Below are 11,358 nucleotides of genomic sequence, written 5' to 3' on the forward strand. Positions count from 1 at the left end.
TGATTTTGCCTTCCAGGAGGCGTTAGCCAGTGTCTGGAGACATTTTTTGATCACCACGATGAGTGGGAGAGGGAGCGTCTGGTATTCGTAGGTAGAGGCCATAGCCAGAGGCCAGGGATGCTGCTGAACATCCCACAATGCACAGGTCAGGCCCCCCGCAAGAAAGAATTACCTGGCTCCAAATGTCAGTAGTGCCCAGGCTGAGAAACCCTGCCCCAGTGTGATAAATGGTGCAGAGACAAATGGCTAATTTTTTAGTTTATAGTAATCCAACTCCTTCATGGCAACAGTGCCGTCAGGGCGGTTCATCCAAGGCAAGGCTTGCCAGAGCTCGCAAGCTCCCTGTGAGTATGTGACCTCAGATTAGTGTTTATCAATCATCTAAGGAAGGGGAGGCAGAGCAAAATAAAAGGATGACTTCCAATGTTCTCAGTATATTACATCAAAAAACTAGTAAATATATACAGCAGTTACCCAGTTTATTAAATAGTCTTTATCAACTTAATGACCAGTTTCCCCTCCACTCTTTTTTTAAAACAATTTTTCTTGGAATGAAACAGTGTCTGAATCCAGCTGTTAAAAGAATTGGGCTCTAGCCCATGTAACTAAAGAGTACCATGCTGTTTTTGCTGTAAACCCCTGATGTTTTATTTCTAATTGTTTTTTTTTCCCCCCCTTTGTTTTGTCAGATGCAAAATAAATTCTGTAACTGTGCAGACAGCCCTGCACTGCCATCACAGGCACCCGTGGGCAAATACCTGTTTTCCTCCGAATTCTTTTCAGTGTCAGATTCTTGGAGGATTGTCTATTTGTGTTATAAGAAACCCAGATAGTAGGTTTTTAAAGTTAAAAGCGTCGCTGCTGAGCTCCCCCCCAGTCTCCCCATTTTATAACAAGGACACTGAAGTTTACAGAGGCTAAGTGACTTGTCTGAAGCTTTAGGTATGTACTTCCTGACGTAACTGCCCTTTTTCTCCCAGTCCCCCCTAGAGGATAGGTGGGCTCAGAAGTAGAGAAAAGAAGGTGCAGAAGGAGAAATGGGTGGTGGTCCTCACAGTGGCCCATTTACATCATAAGGACCGGGATGCTTGTAAAATACAGGTCGCCAGGCTTCATCCCGATCTGATGACTAAATAAGACTCTCAAGAATTGGGGCGTGAGACTCTATCTGGTGAGCAAACTCCCAGGTCTGTCTTCTGGAAGTGTAAGTCCACCAGAAACAGACAAGCACAGCAGGTGCACATGCTGATTTGGTGGTTTCTGATGTCTCCTTGTAACTTCTTGCAAATTCCTGAGACGTTTATACTTTACCTTGTTTACCCTGCCTGAACTCCCAACAATTAGAAATTCACTTGGGCTTTTCTTGCATATTTAGCAATAAATGAAAATAGCTCCCTGAAGTTAAGGGGATTATACAGTAATTCACGCAAGTGTGGAAGTGAAACAGATGGCTTCCTTCTCACACCTGGAGAAGAGCAGCTGCCCTGGGAGTGGGAGATTTGGACAAGGAGGGTGGAAAACTCTGGACTCCTGGAGAGGAAGGCGGGCAGCAGCAGGCATCAAGAATATGGGGGCACCAGGAGGTGGGAGAGGTTCATTGTGGAAGGAGGAAGGATTCCAGAGAAATTACTCATCTTTCAAAAATTCACAAGGTCTTCCCTCCCCGGCTGCCAGCCAGCCAGGGTCAGCCATCCTAAAGGAGAAAAATTTCCTCCTTCTTCCAGGCGTGGCCTCCAGCAGACAAGGTTCTACCATAAATGACGTTACAGATTTTAAACAAAAGTTTGTGCTTCTGGCCTCTAAATCCTTGAGGCCCCTAACCCTCCCCCAGTGAAATGGAGATTTCCTCTGCAGGAGGCCCCTACCAGTCATCAAGCGTGTTTTGATAAGTACATCATCGCAAGAAAGGGACTCTAAGGAAGCAGCTGTGGGCTGACAACAGCGAATTTTACCTAGTGTATAAACATAATTATCACTGAAAATATCCTCTGTGGCAACTTTGGACGAGCAGCATTAAGTTGAAGACCTGTGGGGTTTTTTTTGCCCATCATCAGCATCAGTATATCCAAGCTAATTATATACCTATACCGAGTACTTCCACTTTTGTTGTTTAAAAACAATCATTTTAAATGATTGGGTTTTTCCCCAAAAAATATTCTGAGAAAGGTTATATTTTTCTTTAAGAGAGTTCTCCTGTTTGGAAGCATTACATGTAAACTCTGGACCAGCCAACGTAAAGATCACTTTCCCCCCAACATAAAATAGTCTTTTACCCTTTATACCCCTGCCCTCCCAAATCCCTCACAGTTTCTTTCCAAACTGACCTGCAGTTCTAGTTTACCTATTACATTATTAAGTTACACTGGGATTTTAAAGAAACCCATTCATGCAAATAGTAAACCCTGGCTGTGATGCTGCCCCTTCCCACTGCAGTGGGAACTGCTGGGTGATTCAGCTGTTGAGTTCTGTGGTCTCATCAATTTCATCTGGATTTTTGGTCATTTTTTCATATTTTCTTTTGAAGAATCCAAGCTGTAAGATGATGATGTAAAAACATTACCACTTCTGGCTTATTTTGAATGGACCCAGACTCCCTGCTCCTTGCACCTCTGGGAATCGTGGGGATCTGGAGAGGTCAGTGTGCAGAGTACTGACCTGGCATCAGCCCTTCAGTGAGGAGATTAATACCCAGAGTTGAAATGAATTGCATAAAGTTAAATTTTTCAGGGTCTACTTACTTGCAGGTGAACAAAACATTCAGTGTCTGGATGAAAGAAGGTTGGAGAAAAGGGACCAAGACCAAGGAGATAAAATCCTTACTGATTGTTTTCAAGAACATGAGTGAGAATTTGCAAATAAACTTGCATTTCCTGTTTTCTTCTGATAAACGAGGAGGTACCATATAAAACTTAGGGTTGCTCTGTGATAAGGAAATTCAAGACAGAGGTCTTCAGGACCCCTGTATTTTTAAAATATGAAACATTTCTTACCTTCCATAAAATTGCAACCAGAGCTAATAACAAAAGGATTCCAGCGATTGCACTTCCTACTATAACTCCGGTTGGGACTTCAGCTTTCTCGTGGGGTTTCATTATGGTAATGGGAATCTGTAAGTGTATATACAAAACAATTGCGTTAATTTTAGCACTGAAGAGAAGTGAGATGGTCTAGTCAAATCCTCTAATTTTATAAGTGACGGTCTGGAAAGGGGATGTGACTTCCTCACGATCACATTCCTCAGTTAAATATTGTACAGTACAATCTCGAGAGAAGATGCTCCTGCAAATACGGGCAAGGCATGCGAGTCTTCCCATTTCCTTCCTTTAACTGCATCAGTATTTAGTGGATGTGTCATCTCTGACAGTCTCAGATGCTTTACTCACTTACGAAATTTGGAACTTTAGTCTCTGTCATCCAGCCTCATCATCAAGTGAAAGCATTTGGAACCCAGTCTTGGGGAGGAGGGTCAAAAAATTAACACCACAAACCCCTCGTGATTAAACAATAACAGCAACAACTACTTTGAACTGGGCTCCTAAAATGTTGATTTACTCGATATGGATGGTTAACAAGTAGAAGTAATATCTCAGGGCTCAAGTTGACCTTTTCAGTGATAAATTGCCCTTGAGGTTACACATAATTCTTAAAGTCCACTTCCTGGCAGTCTTTGCGGCTTTGTAATAGCATGGCTGCCATAAGAGTTCTAACAGTAAAACTGTATATTCTTTTTTTTTTTTTTTTTTTTTTTATTTGTACATTCCATGAGTATGGGCTCATTGTTGCACTTCTTTTGCTGTGAAGTTCTTTTTTTTTTTTTTTTTTTTTAATTGGGGAAAGAATCACAACCATTTTTAAAGAGTTAATTTTGGAGCCAAACAAGGGGAGAAAACCTAATTTATTGACTTGATTTAACACTGAATTACAGTGGCAGATAAGCTGCTTTTCACCACAGAATTTATGAGTTGGCCTAAACTTGAGTCTGGCCTTTTGGTGCCTAAACTTGAGAGTCTGGCCTTTTGGTGACTATATTTCTTCTCATTTGGATTTTTAAGAGCTAAACTAAGGCTTTATAAATTTAGGAATAAAATAACTAGATTCATGTAGTTCACTGCTTAGTGGCAGTCATATCCTTACTTCTCTCTATTCTAGAACTTCCTAATCCAGGCTCCATGGATCTTTAGGGAACTATGAGTACATGATTTTTGTATCGGCTTTTTAAGTGGGCTTGGAATTCAAATAAATTTAAGAATCACTTGTCTACCTATAGGGATAGATCAGTTTATTATTTGGACTCCAAAATATAATTTTAAAATTTATTTAAGTTATTTGGATTCAAAAAATATTTTTATAGACACAAGTAATAGTTGGCCTCTATTACTTATCAGTATTGCTAAGAGAAAACCATGAAAAGAAAAATCTCCCAAAAGGTTCACTGAAATTGTTAATTTGAATTTTTAATTAATGCATTTATTTAATACTGCTTTCTAAAAAAGCCCAGATTTCAGCAGAGGTCCAGGTATTGTCTGAACACTACATTTTTCTGAAATGAACTTTTAAAATATCTATAGTACTCCCCCCCTCCCGAGGCTTAGTTCATAGCACTTTGAATTTGAAGCCCACGTTTCCTTTGGCTCCGTTTCTGATTTTCCACACCCCAGCCTCTGAAGAGAGGGTGCGGGCCTTCGCTGATAGTACTAAACCAGAAGCAGAGCAGCATCCTCTGTGTGGAATCATTTTTGCTGGGGCAACAGTGGGACAGCAGGGCTGTGAGCTCCACTCTCGAGCTCCTCTCGAGAGAGTTCCAGAGTTCACAAGGCCATTGGCTTTTTAGCCAAGTCCATAGACTGCAGCAGTGGACTAGTGGCCTGGGGCCAGCTGCCAAGCTGGCCTCGGGGCGGAGTCTTGAACTGGCTTCCAATTCCTAACAAAAGCGTTGGGAGGAAGATGCCCAGGGCTCTGCCAGCAGATTAGCTGAGCATGGAAATCCTGCTATATCTAAATATGGCATATTCTAACCAGAGTTCCAGTGCAAAGGAAAGTTGTCCCGTGCCAGCTCTTGGAACAGTGAGCCTTTGTTTTCTGTGAACGTACATTTCTTTGCCAAACCCTTTTTTTTTTTTTTTAAATCAAGAGAAGCATTTATAGTTTTCTAGACTGAAGATCTAATGAATGAATGGATGTTTCACACAGTGTCAGTGTCTAGTTTTAAGGAGTACTGCTAAAAAAAAGAAAAAGCCCTCTAATAAATGCCTTATTTATTAAGTGTACTTAAGCACTTTCAAAAATACTCTAAAATACTATGTATGATTCAAAGGAGCATGACTTAGATTTCATGGCCGAGGATGTAAACTGCTTTGTATAAGCATGAGCAGAAAGGAGGAGCCATGGTGCTGGTTGATGCCTGGAGCAGGGCGGAGGGAGCCACAGCAAGATGGGGCCCCTTGTGCCTCCTGTCAGATCATCACTTCTGATCCAGCTTTGCCAGCGTGGGCACGAGGGGGAGGGCAAGTACACCAGGGGCCTTTTTTGAGTAGCAAACACCCTTATCAAAAGCTCAGCATGATAAACATTAGCCTTTCAGAGTTTCAGTAAGATACTTCTATATACATGTAGATGCAAAAGTGACTGTTGTAAATGGTCAGAAATGGAATGCCTGTCAGAGACTCCAGCGCCCACAGGTAGGGATGTGATGCACTCACCGTGACGGTGTTTTCTTCGATCGCGTATATCTCAGGGTTATAGGTGTCGATTTTTGCTGCTGCTGTCAGCTGTACTGTCTGAAAAGTTGACTGGAACATAAGAAGAATAAAGAGTATATTTTATCCTAGCAGAAATTAATGTATAAAACTTGGCATGTTCCTTATTTATGTTCTTGTGGAAAGTGACAAGAGCAAATGCCAACTCTGAAGACTCAAGCATCTGCGTGTGCTTAAATCGCCGATATGCTAAAACCCCATGTGGGAACTTAAACCGTGCGGGTGACTGGGCCCTGCCATAGCAAATTAAACGAAGTTTCTTCTTTTCCGACTTGGATTCCTTTTATTTCCTTTTCTTCTCTGACTGCTGTGGCTAAAACTTCCACAACTACGTTGAATAATAGTGGTGAGATCGGGCAACCTTGTCTTGTTCCTGATCTTAGTGGAAATGGTTTCAGTTTTTCACCATTGAGGACGATGTTGGCTGTGGGTTTGTCATATATGGCCTTTATTATGTTGAGGAAAGTTCCCTCTATGTCTACTTTCTGCAGAGTTTTTATCATAAATGGGTGTTGAATTTTGTCGAAAGCTTTCTGGCCTAACCCTAAATGTAAGGCCAGAAACTATCAAACTCTTAGAGGACACATAGGCAAAACACTCTATGACATAAATCACAGCAAGATCCTTTTTGACCCACCTCCTAGAGAAATGGAAATAAAAACAAAAATAAACAAATGGGACCTAATGAAACTTCAAAGCTTTTGCACAGCAAAGGAAACCATAAACAAGACCAAAAGACAACCCTCAGAATGGGAGAAAATATTTGCAAATGAAGCAACTGACAAAGGATTAATCTCCAAAATTTACAAGCAGCTCATGCAGCTCAATGACAAAAAAACAACCCAATCCAAAACTGGGCAGAAGACCTAAACAGATATTTCTCCAAAGAAGATATGCAGATTGCCAACAAACACATGAAAGAATGCTCAACATCATTAATCATTAGAGAAATGCAAATCAAAACTACAATGAGATATCATCTCACACCAGTCAGAATGGCCATCATCAAAAAATCTAGAAACAATAAATGCTGGAGAGGGTGTGGAGAAAAGGGAACCCTCTTGCACTGCTGGTGGGAATGTCAATCAGTACAGCCACTATGGAGAACAGTGTGGAGGTTCCTTAAAAAACTACAAATAGAACTACCATATGACCCAGCAATCCCACTACTGGGCATATACCCTGAGAAAACCATAATTCAAAAAAAGTCATGTACCAAAATGTTCATTGCAGCTCTATTTACAATAGCCAGGACATGGAAGCAACCTAAGTGTCCATCATCAGATGAATGGATAAAGATGTGGCACATATATACAATGGAATATTACTCAGCCATAAAAAGAAATGAAATTGAGTTATTTGTAGTGAGGTGGATGGACCTAGAGTCTGTCATACAGAGTGAATTAAGTCAGAAAGAGAAAGACAAATACCGTATGCTAACACATATATATGGAATCTAAGAAAAAAATGTCATGAAGAACCTAGGAGTAAGACGGGAATAAAGACACAGACCTACTAGAGAATGGACTTGAGGATATGGGGAGGGGGAAGGGTAAGCGGTGACAAAGCGAGAGAGTGGCATGGACATATATACACTACCAAACGTAAAATAGCTAACTAGTGGGAAGCAGCCGCATAGCACAGGGAGATCAGCTCGGTGCTTTGTGACCACCTAGAGGGGTGGGATAGGGAGGGTGGGAGGGAGGGCGATGCAAGAGGGAAGAGATATGGGAACATATGTATATGTATAACTGATTCACTTTGTTATAAAGCAGAAACTAACACCATTATAAAGCAATTATACTCCAATAAAGAGGTTAAAAAAAAAAAAAAAGTCTCTGGGGGGGGGGGTTTAGATACCAGCCAGTTAAAGCGTCTCTCCCGGTAACTCTTAACTTGTAAACAGGGGTGAAAAACAGGGTTTAGAAATGAAGTTTTTAATTGGGAAAGATCATAGTTTAGGTTTTTAAAAACAACGAAGTTTGTGACATGATAGAAAATTGAAAACTTGGTGTTTTTAAATATTTACCTGAATAAGTCACAAAACAATGTGAAATCAGATTCAAAAGGAAGAGAATTTCTCTTCTGGGTACACATGTGTAAAATAATACTGTTTAAAGACCATGCATGTCAGTGGCAGACATCCTAAACCTTGTGTCAGTGCTAGATAACGTGAGTAATAATTTCAGATTTCCTAATCTAAGCATTTTTATAAAAAATACTGGATTTGGGGCAGGCATATAGGAAGGACATACATTTTATGCTGATGTTATTAGTAACCTCCAAAAATGAAATAATTTTACATGCATTCCTGAATCTAGTTACAGAAAAATAATCTGTTTTTCAGTGGATGCATTACCGATGTGTATATTGTTTTCTCTATAATCAAGTATCGGGACTGACGCTTATTTCGAGATGGAATACAATGCCCAGATTTGAGAACTGCCTTCACATGATCTGGCTACTAGGATTTAGTTTTTGTGGTTACTAGGGCACATAATTCAATACACTCCATGAGGTAATTTGCTAAACTATATCTGGGAGCCAGAAAGAGAGAATGCATATCCAAAAAGTGAGCAATTTATTTCCTTTCCACTGGCTCAGTCTCTGATTAGCCTTAATTTTCTCAAGATGGAAAATTGCAGTAGAAGTTAACCCTGATCACTGGTCTCTCAAACATACATTATTTGGGGAACATTAGGAGTATTGATGATGGTTTAAATTTAAAAAGGAGCAACAGTTAAGTGAATGTTCTTACTTAATAGTCCCTGCAGACTAGAGATGAAAGAAATGTCCTTACAACACTGATATATCTGCCCTCCTAAGTTTGGCCCTTTGCACGGGTATGCAGTATCCTGCAGGGTTAACAAGTAACGGTAGGGGTACCGTGCACACCCAGGAGACTGAAGTCACACACCTGCTAGCATTCAACAAGCCTTTTCCTTACAAAGGGCAACCAACAATGCCACTGATTTGGAAGCCTGAGCAATCACTTCGTGATGAAATTACTCGAAATGTTGACTTGCACTGCCTCATAAAAAGGGCAAAAGGTAGTATATTCATGGGCTCTAATACAGGAAGTAGGATTCGTATTTCAGACTGGATCTCCTAGATGGTCTGAGAACATCCACTGTTGAAATGGTTCAAAAGAAGGTGGGGATAAACATTTGACCTTTCATGAAGGAGGAAGATGTGTAGGACGTGATATGCAATAACTCTCATGGGTGTTTTTCAGCTTAACTATCATAATAACCATGTTGAAAAAGCATAAATAATACACTTCTTCAGAATTTTGCTTCCAGAAGTGAAACTGCTGCTTCTGAAAACCTTGGGGAAGGTACTATAAAAAGTCTTACAGTTAAAATGATGTAGCTTTAAACAAACTCAAGAAAAACCAGATGCTTTTTACAGAGCCGGCGTGATTGCCTTTTGATTCGCAACAGTCAGTTTTCCTTCCCAGCTGGCAAAAGTTACTATGAAAACATTTGTTCCTCAAATCCAAGGAGCCAAGATCCAATGGGTAAAACTGAGCGCCAAACTGCAGCAGCTGGGATGATGGTATAACTGCCTGCTTTGCGTCTTACAGGATTTAGAGGCTTGAAAGCAAATGCAACTAACAAGAAAACCAAATAAAGGCAAACAAGGAGAAAACCCAACTCCTCACTCCTCCACTTCTCTAGTTTTTCACCTGCCTTTCACAATTCCTCTTTCTATTGTGTCTTTATCGAAGAATATTGCTTATATTTTGCTTCCGGGGCCAAGTTCGGAGGGGGCCAAGTTCTCTGATGTGACATAACTCCATAGCAGGGAGGGGTTTGTTGGAGAGATCATGAAGTGGTTAGAAAATAGGGAGTAGGGTATGGTTGGTAAGCACCTTGAAGACTGATTTATTCGTTTAAAAAAAATTCACTGAGAGCCACAAGGCCCCCTGGAGGTTTCAAACTAATTTCTATTTTGCTGCCTCAATCAGAGCCAGTGTTAGTAAAATGAACAGCTCGCCGCGTATGTAGTCAGATTTAAGGAGCTCTGTCCATCCTTACACTTCCCGTGCCAGATTGAAATTCTGGCTACCGAAATCTCTGCTGAAAGCAGGTATCACTACTGCCAAGTCACACCTGCCAATTGGGAAAACACTCTGACACTGTTTTGGCACATTCCTCAAACTTGTGAGACTGCAATGACTTAAAAAAAATTGTGAGCACACTGGGGCTTTCACCAGAGAAGGGATTAAAAACAGGGGAGCAGAGTGGTTACACCTGGCTCTAATATAGGAAGATGGATTCTTAGGTTAGGTTCATCTACCAGGTAGTTTGAGATCAATCAACAGTCACGTGGGAGCACAGGGAATTGAGGCACTTTGATTCGGGTGTGGTGGAGGAGGCCGGAAGTCAGAAAAGTCAAGAGCAGTGGGAGGAAGACAGAGCAGGTGGCCCGTTACACCCCAGGCAGCCGAGGGGATCCTGACACCATTTCCAGAGATTCTGCTCTAGCAGGTTGGCATGGAGTCTAAGAAGCAGATGCTTTACAAGCAGCCCAGGTGATTCTGAGGCACAGCCAGGTTGGGCAAGCTTTGGAAAGGGATGGAAGCATACTGCCTTCCAAGGTAAGATTGCTCTGGGTCATTGGGCACGGCTGACATTAGTCAGAATGCTGATTTTTTCAGAGGGTGCGACCTTATTGACGGTGAAGGCTTATGTTTCAATGCTATCAATGAGCCGAATAAACAGAGCTGATACTTACTACTGCGAAGGTCCCATTCCAGATTCTGGTAGACACATTAAGGAAGTATTCTCCTTTCACCTGAAGGTCTTTCAGCCAGCAGGTGATGTTACTACATGAAGCGGTTCTGCAGTTCTTTCAGGTTGGAGTCAAGGGTAAAAGAAGAGAGAGTTAGTACGGGCTTTAAAAAATAAACACCCCAGTACTGGGAAGGATCTAAGGAAATGAGCAATCTCATGAACTTTTAGTAGTAGTTACAACCCTTCTGGAGATTTTAGCACTTTGCCTCAAAATGTAAAAAGTGCATGTCCTTTGCCCCTGCCGCTTCCCATCTGTGTGGACGGCCTCAGGAGATAATCATAAGTGTGTGCAGAAGAGTACAGCAGGCCTGTTTACTGAACTACTGTTTCTCAGAGTTAAAGAGAAACAACAACCCTCGCAAGACTGTTAATCAACTATACTCCAGTGAAAAATAAAAAATTTCAAAAAAACCCAAAGACTAAACAATCTGTGTTTATCAACAGTGTACTAGTTAAGTAAATTACTGAGTATACATACACAAAATGTAGTACAGTTTAGTCAGTAACCTCATGATACAGATGCATTCCTTGAATTTTAAAAAAGTTGTCAGTAAAAGAATCAGTGGTTGCCAAGAGTTGGGGGGAAGGAGGGATGAATAGGAGCGCAGAGGAGTTTCTGGGCAGTGAGCTATTCTGCACACCGTAATTGTGGATCCATGTCATTATACATTCGTCCAAACCGATAGAACACGCATCAAGGGTAACCTAATGTAAACCATGGACTTTGGGTAATTATGATGTGTCAGTGTAGGTTCATCAATTGAAACAAATGTACCACTCTGGGGGGGGGGGGGGCGGTTCTA

At 41.2% G+C, this 11,358-nt stretch overlaps 1 protein-coding gene across 1 annotated transcript in view; it reads right to left on the reverse strand.

Annotated features, from left to right (window-relative positions):
* Positions 1-2,391: 2,391 nt before the first annotated feature.
* ITGA2 (integrin subunit alpha 2) overlaps positions 2,392-11,358 on the reverse strand; it is a 107,608-nt gene continuing 98,641 nt past the window's right edge. The window contains exons 27-30 of the mRNA XM_007457199.1: positions 10,497-10,610; positions 5,700-5,789; positions 2,991-3,107; positions 2,392-2,532 (exon numbers count right to left, since the gene is read on the reverse strand). Coding sequence (XP_007457261.1) covers positions 2,452-2,532; positions 2,991-3,107; positions 5,700-5,789; positions 10,497-10,610 — 402 coding nt within the window. The 3' untranslated portion in view covers positions 2,392-2,451. The remainder of the gene's footprint in view (positions 2,533-2,990; positions 3,108-5,699; positions 5,790-10,496; positions 10,611-11,358) is intronic.

This window comes from Lipotes vexillifer, unplaced genomic scaffold (assembly GCF_000442215.2).
Source record: "Lipotes vexillifer unplaced genomic scaffold, Lipotes_vexillifer_v1.1 scaffold208, whole genome shotgun sequence".
Classification (NCBI taxonomy): Eukaryota; Metazoa; Chordata; class Mammalia; order Artiodactyla; family Lipotidae; genus Lipotes; species Lipotes vexillifer.